Source organism: Ictalurus furcatus, chromosome 24 (genome assembly GCF_023375685.1).
Source record: "Ictalurus furcatus strain D&B chromosome 24, Billie_1.0, whole genome shotgun sequence".
NCBI lineage: Eukaryota > Metazoa > Chordata > Actinopteri > Siluriformes > Ictaluridae > Ictalurus > Ictalurus furcatus.
In genome coordinates, this window is record NC_071278.1 from 5,003,814 (window position 1) to 5,031,726 (window position 27,913).

The 27,913-nt window shown below is 39.6% G+C and overlaps 2 protein-coding genes across 2 annotated transcripts in view; both read right to left on the reverse strand.

Moving 5' to 3' along the window:
* Positions 1 to 3,433: 3,433 nt before the first annotated feature.
* Positions 3,434 to 8,866, reverse strand: LOC128600475 (olfactory receptor class A-like protein 4). Its single transcript, XM_053613002.1, has 4 exons — positions 8,338 to 8,866; positions 6,520 to 6,783; positions 6,010 to 6,264; positions 3,434 to 3,743 (listed from the first exon to the last, which is right to left on the reverse strand). Exons 1-4 carry the CDS (start codon positions 8,602 to 8,604, stop codon positions 3,534 to 3,536), a joined length of 996 nt encoding a protein of 331 aa, XP_053468977.1. The 5' UTR covers positions 8,605 to 8,866; the 3' UTR covers positions 3,434 to 3,533.
* Positions 8,867 to 10,820: 1,954 nt separating this feature from the next.
* The window catches only part of rapgef5a (Rap guanine nucleotide exchange factor (GEF) 5a), an 82,653-nt gene continuing 65,560 nt past the window's right edge, over positions 10,821 to 27,913 (reverse strand). The window contains exons 14-28 of the mRNA XM_053612502.1: positions 26,036 to 26,114; positions 25,703 to 25,847; positions 23,380 to 23,471; positions 22,215 to 22,245; positions 19,844 to 19,922; positions 18,415 to 18,564; positions 17,147 to 17,244; positions 16,803 to 16,925; positions 16,056 to 16,234; positions 15,833 to 15,923; positions 15,628 to 15,678; positions 15,445 to 15,532; positions 15,208 to 15,272; positions 13,508 to 13,562; positions 10,821 to 12,856 (exon numbers count right to left, since the gene is read on the reverse strand). Of these exons, the coding sequence (XP_053468477.1) occupies positions 12,738 to 12,856; positions 13,508 to 13,562; positions 15,208 to 15,272; positions 15,445 to 15,532; positions 15,628 to 15,678; positions 15,833 to 15,923; positions 16,056 to 16,234; positions 16,803 to 16,925; positions 17,147 to 17,244; positions 18,415 to 18,564; positions 19,844 to 19,922; positions 22,215 to 22,245; positions 23,380 to 23,471; positions 25,703 to 25,847; positions 26,036 to 26,114 (1,445 nt within the window). The 3' untranslated portion in view covers positions 10,821 to 12,737. The remainder of the gene's footprint in view (positions 12,857 to 13,507; positions 13,563 to 15,207; positions 15,273 to 15,444; positions 15,533 to 15,627; positions 15,679 to 15,832; positions 15,924 to 16,055; positions 16,235 to 16,802; positions 16,926 to 17,146; positions 17,245 to 18,414; positions 18,565 to 19,843; positions 19,923 to 22,214; positions 22,246 to 23,379; positions 23,472 to 25,702; positions 25,848 to 26,035; positions 26,115 to 27,913) is intronic.

A 27,913-nucleotide genomic window follows, 5' to 3' on the forward strand; every position in this document is an offset into this window, starting at 1 on the left:
CACCCCAAGTATCAACCCGGAGATAGGGTGTGGCTCTCCACAAGAGATCTAAAGTCACCCCTCCCGGGCAAAAAGCTCCAACCTAAGTATATCGGCCCCTTCCGAGTCTTGAAACAATTTAACGAAGTCACTTACAGCCTGGACCTACCAAAGCACAGTCTTTCCATGTCTCTCTCCTCAAACCAGTGATACCGGGCCCGTTGGCCATGGCGGTGCCGGAAGAGTCCCCACCGGAACCGCTAGAGATTGAAGGCCTCCCAGCCTACCGCGTTTGCGACATCCTGAACTCCAGACGTAGGAGAGGAAGGCTCGAATATCTGGTGGACTGGGAGGGGTATGGCCCAGAGGAACAGTGCTGGATCCCATCCCAGGACATTCTGGACACAAATCTGCGCAGAGACTTCCATGCGGCTCATCCAGCAAAACCGGGACCCCGGAGGAGGGGGAGGCCTCGGAGGGATTCGGCTCCCAGAGTGAGACCTTTGGGGGGGGGGCTCTGTTACGCCACGGTGAACGCACGGCTGCAGTTCTCAGCATACAGTACCGCCCACAAACATGGCGGACGAGGACCTCACTTCCCAGCCATGCCCACGCTCGAGTTCGCCAGAGTATTGAGTACGAACACCTGTGCTGCACCAAAATTTATAAAAGGCCTTGTTAACTTCAACGTCTCGCGAAGTAAATGCTCAGCAGCCTCGCCTCTGTCGTGTACCAAGCCGTAGTTCGTATCCGCTAACCTGGTTTAGATATTAGCATTGTTTGTTGACTACAATTCTGCCTAATCCCAGTATTACCTGTTTGCCTGATCATCTGACCTTGATTTCCTGCCGTACTCCGTCTTTTGTCTGCCCCACGCACTCTGGACTGTTCGTCCGCGCTTGTCTCCGCCAAGGAATCGTAACAGTTATTTTGAGGGGACAGCAAATTTACACTGTTACACAAGCTGTACACTCACTACTTTACATTGTAGCAAAGTGTCATTTCTTCAGTGTTGTCACATGAAAAGGTATAATCAAATATTTACAAAAATGTGAGGGGTGTACTCACTTTTGTGAGATACTGTACATAACATGCTTATGAATACATAGTTTGCTCATATTTATTAAGTACAAATTAAGTCAAAAGACATAACGTATGTACATTTGAAGTGGAAATATGCACTGGAAGTATATTAAATAACAAAAATAAATAAATAAAATGACTTAGGGACACTGTTGGATCCATATGCAGGAGTCTAGGCACAGTTCAAAATGTGATCAATACAGAGATATGGCCAAATTCAAAAGGGTAATCCTTTTTGGTAATCCAAAAAAGTAAGCAAAAGAACAGAATGAAGTCATACCCACAAGGACAAGGCAGAATTCAATGACTCATTTTTTTGTGGTGGTTTGGACCCCCTGAGAGCTGGATGGACTCCAAATCTGAACCACCTCTGCAATGGTTCTAATACAGAATGTGTCTCGCGGAGACCCAGGGCATTTTTTCTGAGTGGTGGCCTTCCTAATCAATTAGAACTTTTGATTGCCCCATTGCCTGGAGTCGAGAAGTATTCAGACACTGTAGAGTGGTGCTCTCTTGATCTCCTGCAGTGGTGGTGGCTCAGTTCAGTTGACTTGGTTTTGAAAGAGTAGTTTTAGCTTGGAGATATGAATGGTGGGTGCAATCTGGGTGGTAATTCTGGTTCATATTCAACTAACTTTTTATATTTTATTAACTTGTCTTAATATATTAAATGAACCAATGAAACTGTGACTTTCAAATGAAGTCTGAGTTTCAGGTTTTGTGTTGAAGCCAGTCTGGGGCAACTGGGTCCTCTTGCTGTGTGTGCTGGATGTCTTCAATGTAATGGTGTGACTATGCAGGAGACTGGAACTATAGATGCTGGAGGATTTTCCAGTTGTTCCAGTTTGTTGGTTCTTGTATAGGAGGGAAAGTGCATCAGCTATGTAAATTGTCATGTAAGAGGACAGCTCCGATTCCCCTTTCGGAGGCATGTAACTTAATGATAAATGAGAGTGAAGGATCTGGGTGAAGGAGAATTGGGGCACTGGTGAATCATTCCTTGTTTCTTGAAGGCTTGAGTAGCCCCTTCAGTCTATCTCAGAGTTCTAGGCCTAGCTCTTAGGAGTAAAGTCAAAGGGCCAGCAACAGAATCACCGGTAAAAGTTGATGAACCCAAAGAACCATTGAAGTTCCTTTGGGGGATGCTGTGATGAGCCCACTGGTGTGACAGCATCAACCTCTGATCTGTCCATCTCCGCACCATTCCTGTCAAGGATATAGCCAAGGAACTTTCCTGAGGGACAGTGAAATTCACACTTCTCCAGTTTTAAGAACTGATTCTCCATCAATTTCTTAATCACATGATGAACATAATTGATATGTTCCTTTTCTGAGGACAAGAACATTATCAATGTACACTATTAGGAACTGGTTTCGGAATTACCTTGGGACTTAATTTACGAATGATTGGAAGAGCAATGGAGCATGCATAAGCCCAAATGGCATGACCAAATATTTGTAATATTTAGGCTGATAAAGCCTTCTCCACTGCAGACCAGATTGTAAGCACTTCTTTAGTACAGTTTGGTGAATATTGTTGGTCCTTCTACCTGATCCAGGCCTGCTGAGACCAGAGGAACTTGACTGTGATAGAGTTCACCAGACAGTAACCCATCTTTTCCACCAAAAATAATCCAGCAGCTGTTTGGGAAGTCCAAGGATGGATGTACCCCTGGTCCAGAGCTTCCTTGACGTATTCCTCCATAGGGCTGGGTTGTGTGAAAGGGAAGAGACAGTATTAAAATAGTGTGGGCCTTTTGTTGTTAGTTTACAGTGTTTCCAACAGATTAATGGGCTGTGAGGTGTGGGCCAAGGACCACTGTTGGTGTTGATGTTGAGAAAGCTGATTTGCATCAGGAAGGGGAAGTTGCTATGGGTAAATTTTCTTGGGCCCAGTGACAAACCTGAGACAAGAGGAATTTCTAATATTTGTGCTATTTTTTTGTCCAGGCAATTGCCTGCCATTCCAGAGTCAATATGTGCTGCAAAGAAATTAGATCATGACCATCATGTTTAACAAAAAGGCAGTTTGAATTTTTTAATTCAAAAGAGTAAAAGTATAGGGATCACCATCAAACAATAGTGAAGACAGAACCATTATATTTGTCTGGCTAACTTCTGGGTTCATGAAGGTCACAGGGTTAGTCACACTAATGCCTGGAGAATATACATGATTGGGAACAAATGGCAAGGCTCTGCAGTGCATGTGAGAGCTTATGTGCTTTATGTGCTGACTGACAGGAAATGAGTATGACCATAGAGGAAGAGTTGTAAACTAAAGGAGAGGGTGCCTTCTGGTGGTGTGGTGGCAAAATGTCCTGGGCCGATGTGACAACTTATTTCCCCTCACTGTGTGTATATAGAAGTTTCCATACAAACTAGGCATGTGAATTTTTATATGTTTATTATTTATTATAATAAACTAATGTACAGCCATGTTTTAGACATAATGCATAATAAGCTTACTGTCTTTACTTGATAATAGACTTTATGACCTCTCGGAGTTTGCGGTGTCCCACAGCCAGTATGATGGGGGACAAAGCAATAAAACCACTGTTGGAGAAACGTGCGAGAACCAGCAGGTATGCAGATGAGGCACCACGGTTGTAGTTAAAGTAGTTCACTGAGATGACACTGGCACCCCAGGAAATGATGAACAAAATGATCAAGGCTAGAATGACCTAGAAAGGAGGAGAATATTACATAATTAAATACATTTATATTTATATTCAGTCTCCTTCAAAGCAATACAAATAAATCTGGATTACAAAATCATTATTTGTCGGCAGATGTCTAAAAAATTAAAAACTGAAAAATTCTGCTTGCAGAAGTATTCAATCCCTTCAGACTAAGGCATGGCAGAACCAGCTTTTGCTGAAATAACAGCTTTAATTCTGTTGGGGTACATTTCAGCTTTATACATTATTTGGTAGTGATTTTTGTCCATTCTTCCTGACAGATTTGTCCCAGGTTCTTCAGCTTGGTTAATTGTTTGTTGACTGTAATTTTTAAACAGTACCACAGATTTGCAGTAGGAACTCAGATCTGGACTTTCACTTGGCCACCATAGTACATTCACTTTTTTGTTTTTAACAACTCCTGTGTTTGGCCTTGTGTTTGGGACTACTGTCCTGCTGAAAGTTTTGCCCAAGCTTTAGTTTTTTTTTTTTTAGTAGACTGAACAGGTTTTCTTGTAATATCCAACAGTATTTTGCTCCATCCATTCCCCATTCAATTTTGACAATTTTGCTACTGTACTCTATAAGTCCTTCAGAGTAACTGTTGGCCTCACTGTGGCTCGCTAGTCTCGGTCTCGTTTTTGAGTTGGGTTTTGCGGGAGGGCCTTGTCTAGGTAGTGCTTGGAGGTGCGATGCAGCTTACACATCCTCTCTATTCATCCAACAGTACTGGGATGTCCGACCTCTTAGATATAATTTTACACCCTATTCCTATGTTTTACCATTGTATTATGTTATCTTTGACTTCCTTAGAATGCTCTTTACTCTTCATTTCATGTCTTACCTTCAGAATGTTTTCAGTGACAGTTCAACCGAGGTGGGGGGTTTTTTTCCCAGAAAATGGGAGCTGTTTTAATATTTCACAGGTGAAGGCTGATTATAAATCAATTGTATCCTCATTAAGGCAATATCTTAATGAGGAGCTTCCATCTTTCATCTGGAGGTTCCACATTCACACACTATGGTCAACTTGGAAAATGGAGTACCCGGAAGAAACCTCTGAAGCATGGGGAAAACATGCAAACTCGAGGAGACATTTATTTAGCTCTTATGGAAGGAGTCTCCAGTGCCAGCACTTTCTAACAGTTAGAGGTTGTAACAGTTGTGACTTTAAAGTTTTCAAACACATGAAGGTCATCAAGACAGGAGTTTGCTGTTTTATGGTAACATGACTTTTGTATTCTTAACTTCAAAGGAGGGGGAAAAAAGAGGCTTGTTAGGGAACAACTGTTGACACTGATCAACCTTAACATTAAACTACCCGCCTAATATTGTGTAGGTCCCTGTTTTGCTGCCAAAACAGCTCTGACCCCCTCAAAGCATGGACTTCAAAAGACATCTGAAGGTGTGCCGTGGTATTTGGTACCAAGACATTAGCAGCAGATCCCTTAAGTACTGTAAATTGCGAGGTGGGTCCTCCATGGATTGTGCTTCTTTGTATAGCATTACATTTACATTTACATTTATTCATTTAGCAGACTCTTTTATCCAAAGCGACTTACAAATTAGGAAATACAAGCAGAGCACATCCCACAGACACTTGATCGCGAATCAGTGACCCTTGGGCACCCATGACCCTGTCTCCGGTTCACCGGTTATCCTTCCTTGGACCACTTTTGGTAGGTTCTAACCACTGTATATCAAGAACATCCCCACAAGACCTGCCATTTTTGAAATGCACTGACCCAGTAGTCTGGCCATCACAATTCAGCTTTTGTCAAAGACGCTCAGATCCTTACACGTTCTCATTTTTACTGCTTCCAACACATCAACTACAAGAATTGACTGTTCACTTGCTGCCTAATATATTCCAGCCCTTGGTAGGTGCCATTGTAATTATATAATCAATGTTATTCACTTCACCTGTTAGTGGTTTTAATGTTATGGCTGATTGGTGTATATAAGTGATATAAGAAATGACTCATAATAAGGACTAACTTGTTTCATGGACATTTCACAGCATTAAATGCAACTATAAATGGATAATTAATAGAAATTAATAGAAATTGCTGTAATAAGAGGAAATAAATAATTTTGGCCATGTTATAATAGGAAAATGGTCACCTTAAAGATGGTAACAGTAACTCCAATGCATCACACCACCTGGTCATTGACTATTTTCATATGATAGCATGTGTGCTTTTGTGGTTCATGCCTTGCACACATAATGTCTGTTAATGGACAGTTACATTAAAAATAAATGTGTGACCTTAGCTGCACGTCTCTCCGCCGGCACTCTGCGTAGAACCGGAGCATCCTGAACCTTACTGGTGGTCTTGTGTGCATTTCCGTGTGCGTACAGTATGAGGAGCGAGCCCAGGTTGGTGGCGCTCATGAGGACGATGGGGATGACCTCATGGATCACCATGGACGTGGTGGCAAATACAAGACCACTGTAAATGGAGGGAAAATCCCACAAGCAGCCCAGTAATGGACGGGTTGTACTGGTCACTAACATCAATGTCTGTAGAGGAACAAAGACAATGGACTAGTGAGTGATCTGTGATTTTCCCACATCCTTTTATCAAGCCTTTTATCAAGCTGAATAACTGAATGGATTTATCTTCTTATTGATTAGTCACACATTGAAACTATGAAAGTGAGTAGTATTTTTTTTTATGTCATGTGGACAGTGACAGCCCACATTTGATAAAGTGAATGTAAATGTAGACATTGTGGAACATAGATATACTGTATGCTGTTTCTTTCCTTCCCTCACCTCACTGGCGTTCTTGCTTCCATTTGTAGAGTACACAAAAGCAGGGACCGAGTAGAGGAGATTGAGGGTCCAGATGAGACCGAAGCACATTAGTAGGGCTTTGGGAGGACCACGTGATGGGTTTAGACTAGAGGTAGGAGGGCCTATCCTTTTCAGAGTGTAAAAGTGGAAAGCACTCAGAAAAAACGTCGACCAAACATTCGCTGAACGCAGCCAGACCCACACGCCCATCAGGAACTGACACCAGTCCTTACCGGGTAACACCTTCAGCAAGAGATGAAACAGAAACATTATTAATATGTCACTGGCAAGAGATTGAGGCACGTAGATGTGCTGCAATACTGTCAATAATGTTCTCCTTCAGAAGTTTTTTGTTGACTGAAAGCGTGAATTTATTTGTACCAAGCAAGCATTTTTCATTGATCCTAGCTAGCCCACAGTTAGCACCAGTGATTAAGTTGTAATTGTAACTTGTAATTTAATATAAATTAATTGCTCACTTGTGCAGGGGCTGTAGAAATAAAGCCAAGTTTTGTCAAGAGTGCAACTGTTAAGTACTTTGTCCGATACCAGTCACAGAACCAGAATTTGGACCCTGCACTGACTGAGCTCTGGAAGAAGTCACACTGACACCATCGTTCAGAGAAAGCTTCTTAGTTTAATGATAATTTTGATAAAGAATGATAAATGTCTATTGGAACAAGTCACAGATAATCAAAACATCTATTACACATGTTCGAGTGACATAAGAACTACAAGACGTCTAGTCTACCAGATAATAAAAGAAGAAGAAGAACTGAGAGAGAGAGAGAGAGAGAGAGAGAGAGAGAGTGAAGATGAAAGGCGGGGTGATTAGGAATGCTACAAACAACACAGTCCACGAACACAAAACGATTTGGTTCCGGGACATCGTGACACAAACTAGAGAACTTCAGAATTGATATACCGAGATCATGCCTGAAACTTATCAGCAACTTTCAACCTTAACTTTAATTTGATCCTACAATTGTGTTTGTATGTGGGAGTTAATGTATTTGAATGTGGTGAAAGTATACATAGTATGTGGTATATAGTACAGGTGTATCTAAAAAATATTCGAATATCGTGGAATAAAAAAAGTTCATTGTTTTCATTAATTTAATTCAAAAAGTAGAACTTTCCTACAGTCTTCTGGAAGAATAGACCATGTTTTTGATCTTGTTAACATAAGTACCCATCAGGTCTGGACCTTATGAGCAACCCTAGCATGGAATCTGGTCAAACACTTATGAGTATAAATGCTCCATCTAAGCACTGGTTGTATGCAAGGAAGTGAAAAGGTTTTCTCAATATGTTGAAAACACTAGATTAACGTGCACCATGAATAATATGCAGAGCTAGTTGTAAGCATCTCTCTACCCTACTAGTTTTCTAACTGTGTAGGTGGCAACATTATCTGTGCGCTGGCTCTGGTTGAGGCTTTTGTCCATAAACTAGTCAAAACATTTCTTAAGGATACAAAACGTCTCTGGTTCCACACAGAATGATCATCCCACAATGGGATCTGTTGCTACACAGTTTGCGTGGGACAAAGGAAGATCTTTCCGTGTCTTAAGACAATTTCTCTTTACTCGTTCTTATTTTACATTTCATGCACTCCATATTTTAGTAAAAAATCATAGATCCAGTAACATAAAATTCTTTCCTTACAAAGGCAATAGTTTCTGATAGTTTCCTTACTATTATATCTTTTAAACAACTAGTAGTGCCCAAAGCATTCAAACACTGTTATCACTAATAAGCAGTTAACTCCCCAACACCTCCAACATCCCTTTGTACCTCAAGTCCAAAGTCTGAGGTGACCAGCAGGGTGTTCCTCATCACCGATACCAGCAGGTTAGATAAGGCCATGTTGACCAGGATCATGTCGGAGTTGCGTCCCCCTCCAGGCTCCCAAATAATACTGTTCCCTACCACCAAGATCACCATGGCATTTCCCAGAATGCCAAGCAGCACCAGGATTAGGTATAAAGCCATCGGGACACCTGTCAGCTGACCTGTTGGTGCCTTTTTAATCAATGTGACAGTTTTATTGGCTATCATCATGGATAAATCTTATAATGAATAATGAATCTGTCCGATGACCTGTTACATGCCTCTAATCCTAAAGCTAGTCCTCTCTGTAGTACTACCAGTGTCCTTGCATTTGATACTCTATCAAATATTCCTCATCTCTGGTGCCTCTTGTTTCTCATGGCGTACATTTGAGCCCACCTCTTGCCAATGGGATTGGTCCAATAAGTCCAATCCCAAGTAAAGATATGACTTTATCTGAGGGTACTATACTCATCAATTTCAGAATCAGCTCCCCCAGGGTAGTTCAGTTAAGATACTGCCTATGAAAGAGTTCTCACCAAAAATAGTGGCACCTTTTGTCCCAGTAGCTGATCATGCATCTTTCTGGGGAGCAGGGGATTAATTAACTTTGGCTAATTGAACCACAGCTTGTTAACAAACTAATTAATCAACACGCTCTGTTGCTTATACGTGAGGGTGAAAAAAAAAAACAAGGGTGTTTATTTTCTGACAGCCACTTGATGCTTGAGGATTTCAGTAGTTTTTATGTCACCACCGGAATAAACCTTGCTTGTATTGTTTGCTTGATTATGTTATAAAGATGTAATAGCTTTCTGCCAATAAAGTAAGTATTCCTAAGCTTATTTAGATTTGGCTCAGGTGCACTGTGAGAAGTAATCTCCTGAATAGTGATCATTTTGTGGTTTCACGTTTACAAATTCAAAGCAATACAAACGAATTACAAAAAGTTAACGGCAAAAAGGGCTAGTGTTGGTACCCGTCCCTTGTAACATTCATAAAAGAAGAATAAAATCCAACCACCATATTTCATTCAAATTTGTTTGAATTTGTTGATCAAATCAGCTTCGATTGTTTGCAGTGAGTGATTACATAAATTTCTAAAATCACTGAATTTCTCTATTGTGTCTCTCATGGATGTGTACAACATATATCACATGCACTAATATTACATATACATTGGATTAGCTCTGGCAATGTCATCCTGCTGACTATAAAATAAACAGAGTAGTCATTCTTGCTCTGTATGATAGAAATGAGGTGAGATTCCACTAGACATCATCATTTTTTTTAAACCAAGAGCTGAGCATGCATTAACAGAGAAACTGGGAATTAATTAACCTTTGTCTAATTGATTCGAACCTTGTTAGCAGAATAATGAATTAACGACCTCAGCTACAAATATTATTAGAGTGGGTGAAAGACTAAAGGAGGTTGGTTTTTTTTCTTTCTTCATTTTTAACACTGGTGCTGTTCATGACAAGCAAGAACACAAATCACATCATATTTATCTTTAGCTAGAAAAAAAAAAACCCAAAAGCAAGTGAAAGACAAAAGGTAAGACTTTATAATAACTTCTGTCATCGCAATTATTTTGGAAAAACAGTTGGCTTTTTATGTGTTTAAAGATAAAAATCAAATGGTAGTGAACAGAAACTAAAGAGAGTAAGGAGAATAGGACATATAAATTAGAGGGGTTTTTAAAGAAAAAAAAAAACAGAAATGAAACTAATGCTAACTATCTGGTTTTTATTATTTCTGTCTTGTTACTCTTGTGTGCTTGCCATGTTTTTGGTTAAAGCCCATCGTGACCTTGCAACAGCTTGCCGATCCAACCATGAGAATGATTTCTATACGTTCTTCTTTTGTCAAAGGCGTTCTTAAATGCTATCTGAAAAAAAAAATAAATAAATAATAATAATATATATATAAGTATGAAAATTTTTGCTGGAAAGTGTTAATTTCCCTTATTATTGAAGACTTTTTGGGACGCCCTGCAGTCTACTATTTTACTAGATAAAACTTCTGCTCATCAACAAGCTCTTTCTGAGCAGATTCTGAGAAAAACATCACAGTGTAGTGTAGTTGTATAGAAAATTATGAAGATTAAGATAAAGTTGCGGGGAGAGGGTTACTGTTTGTACCTTTCCTTACCACACTACTCATGTTTTAGATTAGCTTGCAAGACTAGGAAAGGCTCAATTTAACTTGACTGGAAACACAACTGGAAATTTAAGGAACTAGGAGCTAGAGTTAAGACTTTGGTCTTTCTGGATGTTTCTGGAAATGGTTTGTGTTTGAAAAATTATTTTCAAACATTCGATCCGTCACTTTATTGCCTTATTTTGATGAAGGGTGCCAATAATTTTGATGAAGGGTGCCAATAATTCTTACAAACCAAAAATGTTACTGAATATACACATCATAAATCGGAAAAACACACGGAGTAATATTACATAAATGTTTTATTCACTCATTTGCTGTAAAAATGCATATTATAGAAAAGGTGTTTGTGGTTTCTATAGCAACGGAGGGAAAACACACAAAAGGTAACCATATTGCTTTGCATTTTTGATACATAAATAATACAGAGCATATCTATTTATATTTATGATTGCGGTTTTCATCTTCGTGTGTTTTGGTGTGGTTACCACATGCAAACCAGCTGACATGGTGTGAAAAAATTTCAACAGCAACAAAATACAATAAGCCTCTAAAACAGGTTTTTCCCCCTAACACTTGAGTCAAGTCAACTCTTTTAACCTTTTAATCTTTTAAGGTTACTGAAAAAAACAAAAAAACAAACAAAAACCCAAACATACAGTTTACCATATTAAAATATTACAGTATAGTTTTATTTTTATATTTATATATATCAGGAGATTTATAGAAATGATATTCTGCACTGTTATCATCCTTCGTGAAACATAAATAACAAAATGAAATAATAAATAATTATGAATGCCTCAGTCCTCTAATGGCATAAAAATGTCAGTAAGAAATGTGCAGTGTTTATTCGAGCCAAAAATACTGCAAAAAGATTCATGGCTTTCTTTCTTTTTATTTATTTATTTATTTATTTTTTTTTTTTTAATCATACTCCTTTCAAAAGAGTGTCAGTGTTGAATTTAAATATTATCAGAGTCCAGCCAGCAGAGGGCGCTAAAAATGAGACAAATGGACTCCCCATAGAGCAAAAAGGTATTTCATATTTGTATAACCCAAAAATAAATGAACGTCTGGGCATTTTTAATTTTTTTTTTGTTTGTTTGTTTTTTGCAAAATCTAATAGCTGCACATAAGGCTAAAGTTTCACAAGTTTTAATATTAAATATTAAATCACTCTCCCAATATAATATTTGGCACACAAATCGAATATGTAAGCAGATGCCTCACGATAAACTTGTACATTTATAAACTTATATACAATATTACACATTACTGCATAAACAAAGATATAATAAGTGCAATTACATTTTGTGCACGCATGCAAAAAAAATAAAAAAAATAATACAAATAATAATAATAAATGAAATGTAAATAGCCTCCTGCTTAAATCGATTCGGTCGAATGTGGCATCAGAGAAAGTAAACCTGATGGCTCATGTGAAGCGAGAAACGAACACTGCACTCAGGAGTCTGAAGCATTGCACAGAAGAAAAAGAACCATGTATCCGATAATAATACTGTGTTACGGAAGCTGGGCTAAAACCACTTCCACTGGAAAGATTCAAACAAATATATCACAACGACTGACGATATTTATAATTACAAAGTCTGTATTAACCATGGTTTTGACATCTCTGGGTCCAGATGTAGCACATTCCCGTCTCTGTCCTGCTTTTGTCACACGTGGCCTGGATCTCAGGCATCAGTCCCTGAAAACTGGCGTGACACCTGGGTCGTGTCCCGATATTACTTCTCGACTGTAATATAGTTGAAACATACATAAAATAACAGCACAGTATGCTCCAGCGTGGAGCTCTAGGAAAAAAGACGTGCTATAGAACATTGAAAAAAAGTAGCAACTTCAAAAATCTTCATACGTCTGACGTCATGTCATCTGGCTCGTCCACACATCGACTAGTGAATATTGACTCAGCAGAGACAATAAAAGCATTATAAACACCACAGGATCATACTGGTATTTATTCATGAAGGGGCTCAACCTCTCCATCTAGTGGTCAAACGAGTGCATGCCACCAAAAACGAGACGGTTTGTTCAGTCAGTGCTAAGGAATCTGAGTGATCCCTCTGTGAGAACCTGCTTACAAAGACGAAAGAAAGACACAGCACACGTGTCACGGTGAGCAGGAGTAGGAAGATGCTGTTGCGTTTCTAGTGAGCATCCAGCAGGTGGAGGTGTTACGCTCTGGGCTCCAGTCTGTGCGAGAGCTCGAACAGAGTCTGCTGATTGTCAATAATGTGAAGGTAGTGCACGCTGGATCTCATGTCCACGCTGTCGCTCGGGGCAACTTCACTTCCTGGGAACAGCCAGAAACGGACACCGTTAGTGTTGACCCTGATTATCAAATATACTGTGTATTTACTTTGAGCTGTTAGTACAAATCAGTCTGTAGCTGCAACCAACAAGTAGCTACAAATTCTTTAGACATTCAGTGCCCCAACAACTGGCCTTATACTTTTTGGAGTAAAAAGATTTTCTTCAATACAGGGAACCGTATTAAAGGAAAACTCAGTGTTTTTCAACCGGACCTCTATCTACTGTATCCATAGTGTACTGTCAACTCCAGAATTATTGGCACCCTTGGTAAAAATGTTCAAAATAGGTTGTAAAAAAAAAAAAAAAACGCATCAATTAAGCATCAATTAAAGGTTAGGTTTTTCTAGTTTTTTTTTTCCAGAGAAGACATTTTTCCTAAGCTTTTGCTCTACCCATCTTTACCAAGGGTGCCAACAATACTGGAGCTGTCAGTACACTATAGATACAGTAGATAGAGGTTAGGTTGAATAAACACTGAGTTTTCCTTTAATACAGTAGACTTGTCCACTGTTGTCCCCGACTGCAGCTAAAAGGCTAATAACATTCCCTCAGTAGTTTCAAAATAGTAAAGGAGCAAAGAATGCTGTTTACAGTTGATCGAAGCTATTTTGCCCAAAAGTAGGAGACTCACCGGTTTGTTCGGTCTGACAGTGGCGTATGTGACGGACGGTGTCTGCAATCATGTGCTGCAGGAGAGAAAAAGAAAATGAGACACATACACACACACACACACACACACAACAACAACAAATTGTGTTCCATTTGCTCCAATTATAGCAAGCTATCAGTCAAGCGCTGTCGTTCCATAAAGAGTGTGCTTGCTAAAAAAGGATCTTAGAGCCCTATTTTCATCATCATTAGACTAGACTAGGGTATACGACGAAGATTTGTGACAGTCCAATTACATAAAATGCCTTGCTTACAAAAAGTTTGTATAAGCAACGAACATCACTGAATGACGACAATGGTCACTGGTTTAATGCTTAAATATATTAGTGATTAGTTTATGGGTGGATTGGCACCCTGTCCAGGGTGTACCCCCCCTTGTGCCCGATGCTCCCTGGGATAGGCTCCAGGATTCCCCGTGACCCTGAAAAGGATTAAGCGGTATAGAAGATGGATGGATGGATTAGTTTATGGCTATAAATGAGACTCATATGAGACTATAAATGAGTTTCATGTGAGGTCATGTGATTTGTTTCTGCTGGACCCAGAGACTGAACAGATGAGACGTCTGCACTCATTTAGAGTCCCAGTACAAGCTAAACAATTCCTTAAATACAAACATTTAAAGTCCCCATGAAGTGCTCTGAAACACACAGCAAATTTTTGATGTCTTGTCTTAATTTACACTGAAACAGGAAGTCAGGGCGGGGCTTATCGATTTCTCATCCACCTTTTTAAATAGCCAATAGCATTTAGTTTACCCCACGGTCTGGGCTAAGCCATACTTGACAGTTTGTACCATGGATTTGTATAATGTTGGGTGCGGGACACTTCAGATTCTAGAGAGCATTTGGTTGGAGAGAAAATCTGATGAGAAGCTGAAGTGCAGAATGATGTCATCAAAACTGTTCATCCGTATCGGTGGTAGAGAGAGACTGTACATTTTAAATTCATCTTCTAAATGCAAATTTTCTCATTGTTTCGGAGCACTCTAGCTTATAGATAACCTTAAGTATGAAAGAACGTATTCATAATAAAAGCAACAAAACTTCTATTTTGACGTCATGGGGACTTTAAGGATTTGATGGAGCATTAGAACGCCTTTCTTTCTGGGGAAAATGTAATAAAATGTACAAATTGTAATAAATAACAACTGTAATACAATTTCAAATGTTAGTGTCGAGGAAAAAAAATGTTTTAGTTCGATGTATTTAGTATTTTAATACGCATTGATATTTATGTTAGGTGATGTTAATAGTGCAATTCCACAAAGCTGGGCTTTAAGGCTGCAGGAAAATACAGCTTTGAACGGCGACCTGTGCTAAAAGGAGAAGTTGAGATGCGATAACATGATTTTTTTGAACCAAACTGAGATTTTAAAATCCAAGAACTTAAGTGTCACCCCTAATGTGCTGCTCCGCCCACTCCTGCGCCTTTATTCTAGCCATAAAAATAAATAACAACAGGAAGAGGGGAATAACTGGCACACCGATGTTATTCCACTGACATTTATGTCTGTATAAAAATAAAGCTGTCTCTTTACTGCTTTATTAAAAGCTTGTTTTTTTTGTGTGTGTGTGAAAAATATGAAAATGGTTTTTAGCATGGCTATAAAACTGGACTGTTGTTGTTGGTGTTTTTTTTTTTTTTTTTAGAATCACTCACCAGCTTCTCGAAGTTGACGAGATTATCATGAAATGTTTTGTTTCCCTCGTGAATAAAAGTGATATCTGGAGAGAGAGAGAGAGAGAGAGAAAAAGGGAGTAATTCATAAACATTTTTCTTTGGAAAGCTTAGCTATTAAAAAGTATTATATGCCAACATATGAAGCATTCGATATGGTCACGTTTTCACACTAAGAATGATTTGTAGAAACGTGAGAACAGCGGACAGAGAGCTTACCTTTAAGCAGCAGAGGCATGAAGGGGATTTTGGGCGGCTTCATCTTCCTGAAGGCGTCTCTGTAGGCCTTGTGGTTTAGAGACGGGTCCTGTAGCAGAGCACACAGAGTCAAGACCATCTGCCCACGTCGACATGTTCATGTAACAGCATGTTAATATTGCCGGTATGGCGTGTTTGACTTACAGTTAATAACTCGAGTTCGGAGAAAAGCTTCTTGAATTTTCCAGGAACTTTCTGCAGGAATGTGAAATGAAACGAGCTGTAATATAGACTGTAGCGTGACTGTGCCGTGTTTAAATGTAACAGCATGTAAAACGTTCATAGCCCTGTGTTAGTGAGTTAGTTAAGGGTTTTGTGTGTGTGTGTGTGTGTGTGTGTATTGTTTTACCTCCCAGGTCTGATTGAGTCGACTCACTGCTGCTGTGTTTAGGCCCATAATGATGGCAAAGGAGGAGTTCAGATTCCTCTGTGCTTTACAGCTGTGGAAGGGAAACACACAAATTGTATATACATTTAAATTAATATTTCTAAACCTAGATGTTAAAGTCTGTGATAAGGGGGTCATCAGACGTGGCTATGTTATTATTAAGCGAAGAAGACGAGGCTCTTACTGCGCAGCGATCTTAATAAACTTCTTGAGCAGCTGGACTCGTTTTCCGAGCGAAGGACACAGCAGGACCTCGGACATGACCCACTGCTGAACCTCGTTACAGCGCTGCAGGAGCTGCTCCAGCGCCACCGTGTGGCCACTGCTCGCCTGTCGACTGAACGTGTAGTACACCAGCTCTTGCTGCGGAGGACGAGACGAGAAATTCGGGTTTTAAATCAAAATTTGACAGCTATACAATCAGAATTAGACATCCTCTACGACCTGTGGACGTCCTTTCATGCGGGTATCACAGTTACAGATGGGTAACAAAATTCAAGGAGAAACTTCTACACGTCCAAAATCTATCATAGGTGTTCAATTAAGATGAGATCTGCTGAGGGGGAAGGCCATAGCATATGATTTACATCATTTTCAACCTCATTAAAATATTGTGCCTTGTGGTTGTGGGAGGAGTCGTCCCGGAAGAGACCACACCCATCAGGATAGAAATGCTTCATCGTAGGATGAAGGTGATTAGTCAGAAGAAGAGCAGTACTGGTTTGTATTGACGCTTCACTCTAATGGGACACGTGGACAACCATCATGATAGTAAAAATAAATAAATGCCCCCCTACACAATAATAATTAAAAAAAAAATTAAAAACACTGGTTTTTCCTTTAATTTGTCACCCGTCTGTATATTCTGCTTGAGACGTGACAATGTCAGAACGCTGTTACCAGCTCATCCGTCACCTCTGGAAAGCCTCACCTCGTGTACAGAGTTGAACAGGCTCCAGTCGAGGTTGGTGAGAGCCACAGAGACGTCCCACGTGTTGATGCCGAGGAGACGCGACGGCCGCTGTGCCAATTCCACGCAGTCTGTTAGGGGAGGCTGCAGGCGCACAGAGCAATGAGACATTTTTCTAATAATATCTGTGAGACATATTTCAGCGGCCAAATACTTGTACACGTAGAGACACAGATCAGTATCCTAAACATTCAGTTACACGCTTATAAACAGTAATTCACTGACATTTATTAGGCAAAAGATTTATTAAGATTTAACCTGGACATGGACATCCGCTACTGTGTCTCTAAACGTACTAAACTTACCAGAATCTCATTCAGGTCTCTCCAGCAGGCCATCAGTCTCCCAGGAAGAGCCAGGGACTCGGAGAAAATGCAGTCGTGAGGCTGAAGGACACGTTTCTCTAAATAAACACAGTGAAGGGAAATGTCACGAAAGTCATAACGTTCAATAAACACGAGAGTATGTGTACAGTATCTGGGTTGTCAAATTTCAATTCCAAATGAAAATATTTGGTATTTGAATGACTTGAAATATTAACTGGCCTGTAATTTAATAAACAAAGTGCGTATTAGCAGTAGCATTGAAATCAAAATTTGCATTGCCTCCTTCATCCTCCTTTTTTTTAAAAAAAAAAAAAAAAAAAAGATGAGGTAAAAATTATAAAATTTTCATAATTGAACATGTTTCAGTTTTCTTTCTTATACATTTGTTGATGTTCATCTGTCAAGAATCATTTCCCTGATGGTGTTCACCTGATCCTAGTTTCTCCTTTGATTAATTTGTGTTTATTTGTGTATTGTGTATTGCTTTTCTTTGTTCAGTTCAAACTCTTTGGTTGTTTACTATTTTCCTGGTTCCCATGTTTTTTCCCGCGGCGTGTTGCATGTCATGTTATTTCCTTTCTTCGCTTTGGTTTATGAGTATGTTTTGTTGCAAGTGTCCACCTGCATCTTGACTCGCGCTACAGTCTTGGACTCTTTTTTTGCATTCACCCAAATAAACTACATGCCTGACAACACATACAATCTAAATCTCAAATGACTTCCTGTTCTTTTCTGGGTGCGATACGCTTGCTACACAATGGCATTGTAGAAGCCCAGTAGTGCACTATGTGCCCAGTAAAATGCCATTTGAGAATCGGCCACAGAGACTATGAATGCATGCTGAAAATAAAACATGTACAGTAATAATAATATAATACGATAAGCCACGAGAGGAAATGTGTCACAGTGATTTTATCACAGGAAAGGCCATTCTTAGGCACAATAAAATCCAGGGTTCAATAAAAATTTTATTGCAGTGTTTGCTGTAAACATTTCTGCTGCATCTAATGTAGTCTGTTAACAATAAGCGACATAAAAGACAAAGATTAGGGTGTGGTGTGTGTGTGTGTGAATATTGAGGCGTTTTACTACAGCCTCAACTGCAGCTCAGCCAATCAGATTTTCAAACAAAACTATGGATTTTATAATCACTTTTAGGAGTCATACTTGGTGTGTGTGGGTGTGTGTGTATGTGGGGAGTGAGGGGGAGGGCAGGGGAGGGGGGCTGTATGTATAGGACTGCAAACCTCCGGTGTAGGTCTGGGCCACCAGCACCATGTCCTCTACAGGTTTCTCCATCCTCTGAGCCACGGTATGCAGGAGCTCCTGAGCCACTACTGTTGTCCTCACTCTCATGCTCAGATACGAGTCTGAGCTCACGTACACATGACACATTACTGAGATGATAGAGATAGAGATAGAGAGAGAGGTAGAGAGAGAGAGAGAGAGAGAGAGAGAGAGAGAGAGAGAGATTTGGTGTTACAGATAATAGTCCTAGTTGCATCAGCAGCAGCACAAAACAAAGTTAAAGGAGTAATTAGAATACTGTAGCACTGTACGTCCTTAACCACACACACACACACACACATACACACACACACACACACACACAAGATTCTACCTCATACCTTAATTAGCTGCTCATACATAAAACATCCAACATCGCCTCCAGCATTTATGAATAATTATTTCATTCAGTACTCTTTAAATACATAAATATCCCCCAAGTGAGAAAAAGATAGCGTATAACTATATAACAGGGAAATGAAGCAAGCAAAACACAGACTACGTTCACAGCACAAGTGTCCAATATCTAATTTCTACCTAAACGTGACACAGATTTCAAATTTCTAGAGCTGTGTGAATGCAAAAATGCGTCCTCAAATCACGTTCAAAATTCAAATCCGATAGTGTCATGTGACCACGGGGAGAATCCTGTCCACATTCCTTATTAAATGACTTAACTACTCCTGTTTATTAAGCACTGCTATTGTACATCAAAGAAGAAGTCAAAACGTTTAGGCAACATGTTTTCATAGACTTATGTTAAGCAACTAAAAGTCAAACGTGATTGTAAAAAAAATAAAAAATAAAAAATCATTATTTCTCTCCCAGAAGAGTCAAGCTGAAAATAAATCTTGCAACATATATATATATATATATATATATATATATATATATATATATATATATATATATAATTGTGCATTATGTTTAATGCTTTCTTACAGTCTCTCAGCTCTACACCGTAGGTTTTCATGTGCTGCAAATCTCAAGTTTAAACTCACTATTCCTATTGTAACAAGTCATCATATTAAAAAATAAATTGGATTATTTTGAGATACTGAGACATCATTTTAACTCCTAATTTTGTTTTCAACTGGCAGAAAGACAAACTAGTGAGGCTTCTGCAAATTTAATAAATGCTCTTTGGTTGTAATGATATATACACAATGTGTCTTCTTCTTTCACACTGTAGTAAATCACACTCTGAGTGCCACTTACTGAGTGCATGTCTAACTAAAATCTACTTGCTGAGGTGAAAACACACAAAAAATATGGATATACTGTTAACAATTTCGACATGTTTAATGTTCTGCCTAAGATTGTTTTTTTTTTTTTTTTTGCATTCCACATGGCCTTCCACGTGGCTTCTATTTTGAATAAATGGCTCACCTTCTCGCTGCTCACTGTGTGCTCCACGGAGCTGGACGCCATTCTCCCGCAGACTCAACTGCTGGAAAAGAGCTTTGTTCTACAAGGGCACGGAGAACAGAGCAGCACAGTGAAAAACATGTCCATGTGACGACTAAAGGAAAACCAGAAACACAAACTGCCCATGTTTCAGTCTCTGGGAGATGAAAAGGAATCAAATAGGGAAATGTATATGATATGGCTGTAGGATTTCATTTAAATAATAATAATAATAATAATAATAATAATAATAATAATAATAATAATAATGTTCCTTTAATTGAATGTTAATAGTTTGCTACACTATATGTTTGTGCTATGGATAACTGTGAAAAATGTTTTCATCATTACGTACCATTGTGATTCATAATTTAAATGTTTTGGATTAGAGGTATAACATAATGACACTAACACCGTACAGTGTGCACTGTATCCCTAATAAATGCCATTTGACATATAGCCACAGACAAAGCGTGACTCCGATACGTGAGTTCTGGAAATGAACTAGCTAGCAGTGTAAGGCTGGTTCTTTTTTCCTTTATTTAGAAAAAGTGATGCATCATTTTTTTTTTTTTTAAAGACAAAAAGTGTGTCATGAAGGACATTTATTCAGAGCTATATTTATAGATCAAGCAATATTTAACCAAAGGTCATTTCAATCACAAAGTTTAAGAAGCATTTTGAGCGCGTTGTGGTAGACGACTAAAGATAGAATAATACAAAAATTTCAAACAGCAATTAAACATAAAATTTGTCATGATATCTATAATAGACGATCATTATAATAATTAAACCCTTAAGGGTTTTTTGGTTGTCTATGTAAAAGCCTTTCCTTATCAGAAAGGTTTCCAAACCAGTACCTTTATATCAAGTTAAACTATACAAAGAACCTTTTGAAGAACTGAATACAGAATTTTAATGAATACAATCCAAAAAGCTTAAATATAGGACCCTTAATGTTTACTTGTGTGTTTGTTTGTTTGTTTGTTTGTTCGTTGGTTTGGATTGTGCATATGGGGAAACTCAAGGTTCTATGTAGAATCCCCAATTGGAAATGGTTCCATACTATAATCTTTAGAGGACTCTAAAAACCCTTAACTATACAAAGAAGGTTTTTACTTTCTTAGAGTCTACTGAATACAAGATTTAATCAACATTATCCAAAAAAGGTTAAATATTGAATCTGCAATCATGATCATCTTTTTTTTTCTGGATTGTGTTTATGGGGAAACATATCAAATGTTCTATGGAGAACCCTATAACCCTATAGAGTTTCCCTTATAAGATATGGTTCCAGACAAGAACCTTTATACATAGGACTCTGAGAACCCTCTAAGAACTATACAAAGAACCTTTTTTACTAATAAAGTACTGAATACATGGTTTACTTAATATAATCTAAAAAGGTTCAATCTAGAACCGTAAATGGTTTTAATAGAAACTCACAAAAGGTTCAGTGTAGAACCCTATAACAAGGTGTTTCCCCTATCAGAAATAGTTCCAGACTAGAACCTTTTTAGGAAGCTAAGAACCCTTAACAATACAAGGAAACTTTTTTTGTTGTTGCTAAAGAGAGTACTTAATACAGGATTTAATGAACACAATCCTCTGTTTTAAAATGGGGGGAATCTAGAACCCTTAAAGCTGTTACGATCTCGCCGGCAGATGGCGCTGTGGCGGCAGAGAGCGTGCGTGCACGAGATTGAACTGTTTCCTATGGACACGTGCCTTCGTTTTGGTTTTTGTTCTCTTCCTGTTTAAGCATTGGTTGATGTTCGGGGGTGTGTCGTTATTGATCCCAGCTGTCTATGTTCTAGCTTGATTATGTTTGGTATTTAAAGCCCTCGTGTTGCTTTGTACTTCGCACAGTATTAACTGATTAACTGAATGAATGTTTAGGTGAATATGTCTAAGGATGCCAAGCAGTCGTGTCTTCGTGTCCATAGGAAACAGTTCAATCTCGTGCACGTGCGCTCTCTGCCGCCGCCCGTGCCCGTCGACGCAGCAGCGCCATCTGCGGCGAGATCGTGACAAAAGCTTTATTAGATTGTTCTTTTGGGAATACACCTTGAAAGGTTCTATGTAAATCCTTACATTATATATGGTTAAAAGCGGAATCATTTTAGGTAGCGAGTAATCCGTAACTATCCAGAGAATCCCTGGGCAACCTTTGTTCATACAGGTAAAATATAATATATTCTCTTGTCTTGGCTCCTGAACAATGCTATCATTTCACTTTATCCACTTTAACAGCATCACAGCATAAAGAACATCACAGAACACATCTACTGCTCAGGTTTAGACGGTATAATAAGATGCTTTCGTGTTCGTTCGGGATTTTCCCGCTTCTTACCTTTTGGTGAGGTGAATAATCATCCACAGTGCTATGAGGAAACAGGGAGAGAGGAAAGGGTGATTAGGGAGAGACATGAAAGAGAATAGTAACCACACACACTCACACACACACACACACACACACACACACACACACACACACACTTCCGACACGGCTGTCAGAGATAGACTGAGCTTTTCACAGCTGGTGGTGTGAAACACTGAGTCATCGCACTGCAGCAAAGAGACACCACCCTGAACACGGCAATGAGGAGGATCGCTCTGAATCCATAAGTCTTTCAATTCCATCAGACATCTCTGTCTATCTCCGTCTCCGAGCCCTGTATAAACAACCCAAGCTCAGGAAGTGAAAGAGATAAATGACTCTTCCCCCGGTTGCTTTCTGGACTCGCTTAACACAGCTTTAGTGTCTGTGCCGAAGGCCGTCGCTGTACTACATCATTACACTGTCAGTGTAACACACCATCTGCTTTGCGCTTGACAACAACACTGACTTTGTGTTTAGAGAACTAATAACAGACTCCGTCTCTGACTGGATGAACAGAAACCAGTCTTTGTGTTCCAGCATCAAATAAACAGCTTAATTTCCTACCATTTATCCAATCGTGTTTTGTCTTTATAAAAAAATAAAATAATAAAAAGACAGACGCTGCGTCTGATATCCCGTCCTTTACAGATTACGAAACGTTACAGATTTACCTAGCAACAAGAAACAACACAAATACAGAAGTATTAAAAAAAGTTATTTCTTCGTATTAAATTAAATTAAATTAAAAAACACTAAACAGGTATCTGTTGGCTTTAGTGGCCCTTTAACATTTTATGTTTTATATTACATGTCGTTGTTTAACAAAGGGGGAAAATAAATAAACATTGATACTGTGAAGTTTCCAAAGAGACGTTTAAGAGAGATTTGTTTAACACTTTTGGAAGGAGTCTCCAGTGTCAGCACTGTTAGCGGTAAGGCTGTAACTTTTAGCTTTCTGACACTGGAAAGAGAGACAATAAGAACGGCTGGCGAGAGAACGATTGTTTATACCTGCTACAATGAAACGAACTTGTTTCGCAGACATTCCACAACATTAAGTCTAACTATAAATGTATAAAATGTATATGAGGCTGTAATACAGACTCCGTGTTGCATAGTTTGGGGTTGGACTCACTGTCTGCGGCGTAGAAGTTTCTGGAACTCCTTCAGGTCCTTCTCGAGGGTGGGGAACTCATAGACGTCCTCCAGGACATAGCGGTACAGCGTCTGTAGAGAGGATTCAGACGTGGGTGAGGTGAAAAATCTTTTACACCGATCTGAGAACAGTTTTGGATCTGAACGATTTTACATATCTGCTGGGGGACGTAAAAATCGACACTCGTGCTTGTTTTCTCCATAATGTGTTTGGAGGAGAAACTATAAGTAGATAAACGAAGCACACATTGTACAATTAAAGTACAAATCACACAAAATGGTAGAGGACAGATCTGCAAGTTTAGTTTATCTCAGTTTAAATGGAATGGTTATGACTTTTATGTTTTCCGGTGAAAATCAACCCAGTAGAGCATTATAGACTTACACTACATATTTATGGACCATCACAACCATATGTGGTTCTTCCTCAAACTTTTGCCACAAAGCAAGAAGCACAGAATTGTCTAGGATGTCTCTGTATGCTGTAGCATTACAATGTCAGGTCTGTCCTGCTACCTGGTGCATTGCTTGAGTTGCCACTTGGTGTATAGGTCAGTTTTAGTCTGCCGTCTTTGTTAGCGATGAAGGAATTCCTAATTCAGAAGGAGACTGAACTACATGGAAGTGCAGTGGGTAGCATTGCTGCCTCACAGCACCAGAGTTCCTGGTTTAATCCTGAGTCTGTCTGCTACTGACCCATAAAGTAGAAATCTGAACTCACACATGTCTCACACCACGCCTCCATGTCTCACATCTCTTCCCAAGTGTGCACTCTTGACAGTTCGTATGCAGAGACTCTACACTCAGTTGAGTGACCTCCACAAACCTACACGAGCGACTGGAGGACAGCCCGCCATAGCGACGGCCCACGGTTGCCATGGGAACAAGTGGGCGGAAAAGGCAGGAGTATGAGACGTGTATATCAGACAAAGAGCACGAGTGAAAGCACGCACAGAGAATCGAAGGCACTAAAAAAAAATAATTAGCTCCGGCAAACGAGAACCCCACCTCTGTTTCACACTAGAATGAGAACCAGTGTTGAGTGATTGATGTAGATCTCAGCTCATCACAGTAAAAATACCACTGATCCATCTGCTCCCGCACATCTCCCCCCCCCCCCCCCCCTTCTCTCATCTATGCAGTGAGCCGGACCGGTTCTAATCACCCGCCGCTCTTATCATCAACGCCGACTCGTCCCCTTCCCGTCTTACACAGATCTAATGTCTTTCGCCCTGTACGACACGCTAAATAGTCTCCTAATGGCCGTGTTTGGTTGTATCCTCTGGCGGGATGCGTGTTGGAACATGAGCGAGGAGTGGGAGATGATAGGGAGGAAAACAAGAGGCATCTGGAGGGAAAGCGGGAGGAAAACGATTAAAAGCATCAAGTCCCAGCATGTGGCGGAGGCATTCCCCGAAGTGCGAAAGTAATCTTGTGAAAGTGTCGTGATACAACACATAGTTGAGGCGGAGGTGAACGGAGAGGCGGAGGGTGGAGGAAGAGAAGTAGAGGAGTGTGACAGGGGCTTTTTCAGGAATGACAGGTGTGATATTGGTGTTAGAGTAATGACAAGAACCGAATGATCAAACGTTCACCCAGTACAAAACATTTTATTATGTAGCAGGACTGGACAAAGCTCTAACCCAGGCAACCTGGCACAATTACACAGATTACATATCCAGACTCTTTGTCACTCGTTCAATAAGCGGAAAAAGACAACTCTAGCTTCTATTGACTTTCGCAAAAGAAACGGTTCATTTTATATGTTTGTTTATAGGGGGAGCGGTGGCTTAGTGGTTGGCACATTTGCGGAGGTTCGAATCCTGCATCTGCTCTGTGTGGGCGGAGCTTGCATGTTCTTCCCATGCTTCCTGCGGGTACTCCGGTTTCCTCCCCAAGTCCAAAGACATGCGTTGTAGACTGATTGGAATTTCCAAATTGTCTGTAGCGTGCGATTGTGCCCAGCGATCTTTTTCACATGGTGCAGGATCAGATCAAATTCATTCTGATATCCGATCCACCATTTTGTTCTGGTATCGTCCCCATACTGATCCTAGGTATTAGCTCGGTGCCATCTCTAGTGCACGTGCTTAATATTAAACATTACTTCAAATGGAAATGTATCTGTTTTAAGGTCTAAGATGGAGGACTAGAAATGCTTAAGGACACTTTTGATATTAAGAACTTATAAAAAATATTTTTTAATCTAAACCCAGGACGAGTCTTAGCAGTTAAGCATCTGTCCCTGTTAATTGTATATGCTAATTCTTTACATGAAACATCATCTGAAGGATAGGAATTACCTTCATGAACAGTTTGACGTGCTCTTCCTCCCGCAGGAAGTCTTTATACAGAGAGCTCCACTGTGAGACGAGGTGCAGGACCTTCCTCTTCCTGTAGAGGGCCTCCTTTCCTTCCTCCTTACCCCGGCAGCGCTTAGTGCAGTAAGTGAGCACGTGTTAAGGGCCAAAACCAGCAGCGGTGTGGAAAATAAGATGCCGATGTTTACCAGGCCTGATTTATCAGCCAATCTGAATATAAACATCTATAATATATATATATTTTTAAAATAATAAATATTCTCTCTTCATCTGCACAGCACAAGAGGACATTTATTTTACAGTAAGGAAGGATATTGGCCGAGCAGCGCCTGGCAGAGATCGTTGGTGGACATGAACACGAGATAGGTGAGCAAAAAGTCATCCAGCAGCATCTCTGTAACACAACAAGGTGAAACACACTGTACAGTCATACAGCTGAGATTTATCATTTCTAAAACCAACAACGAGACTGTCAGTCACCTGCTTACAAAAAGGTAAATACAAATGAAAACATATCATGATATGCATCTAAAAACAGTGCTGTGCTCATTAGCCAGACAGAGATTCTTCAGGCCACTAGCACAATACCCATAATGACAAATACACCCCTGTAACTCCCAGGACAGCACGACACGCTGAACTGAAGAGCTTACAGGCTCGATTAATCTGAAAATCTGCATGTCGGCACTAACTCGGCTTCGATGCGTTTACTGGTGTGCGTGAGCCTGAGGGGAGGAACAAACCATAAACATGTTCGCTCTAATCTTTCTCATGCCTTGAGAGCAAACAGGCTTCGTTCTGCTCGTTTATCTGTCATTATTGAGCTGAACCTCTGTTCTAATGACTGCACACATGGCCATCTGATCACTTTATCAGGTCGTGATTCAGTCAGACATTACAGCACACACCCAGTTTGTACTGTGCACATCCGTACACATAACAAAAGAAAGCTGAATTTTTATATGTTACTTTTGTCATTTGTTTATTTATTTTGACTTTACATTAAATATGCAAAATTGCAACAAAAAATTGCATTCTGCACCCTGTTGTGTTTTTGCTACGATAACACTGCAATTTCCCTCAAGGCTAATAAAGTTGCTACCTGTCCATCCATCCATCCATCTATCCATCCATCCATCAATCCATCCAGCTATCCAATTGTCTGTCCATTCAATACTCTAACCATCCATCCATCCATCCATCTTTCATTCAGCCATCCTTTTATCTGTCCAACCATACTTTTATTTTTAACCAACCATCACTAATCCATCCAATAATGAATGTATCAAATCATGCATCTAATTATGCATCTACATCAAATCATATGTCCATCCATCCATCCATCCATCCATCCAATCATGTATCCAATCACCTAATCATTCATCCATCCATCCACCCATCCCATCCAATAATCTAATCATCTAATAATCCATCCATCCATCCATCCATCCAATCATGTATCCAATCCCCTAATCATTCATCCATCCATCCACACATCCCATCCAATAATCTAATCATCCATCCATCCATCCATCCATCCACCCATCCATGTAATCACCCAATCATCTAATCTTCCATCCATCCATGTAAACACCCAATCATCCATACATGTAATCACCCAATCATCTAATCTTCCATCCATCCATCCATCCATCCATCCATCCATCCATGTAAACACCCAATCATCTAATCTTCCATCCATCCATCCAATTATGTATCCAATCCCCTAATCATTCATCCATCCATCTACACATCCCATCCAATAATCTAATCATCTAATCATCCATCCATCCATCCATCCATCCATGTAATCAATCAATCATCTAATCTTCCATCCATCCATCCATCCATCCATGTAAAAACCCAATCATCCATCCATCCATCCATCCATGTAAACACCCAATCATCTAATCTTCCATCCATCCATCCATCCAATCACCTATTCATCGTAAACCATCAGTAATAATGTAACAGACGATTTTAAAACAAGTGAACACTTGTTTTAATTGGTATCTATTTAAAATGTAAACCCACAAATCCATAAATCAGCACAAATTAAATTCAATTACGTTAATGTTTATAATTTACTGAACTTAGGTCTCTAGATTTAAATATATGCACTCACCATACAGCATCATGTACATATTATGCCAATTAATATGAAATAACAATTATGGATTATATTTATTTCCA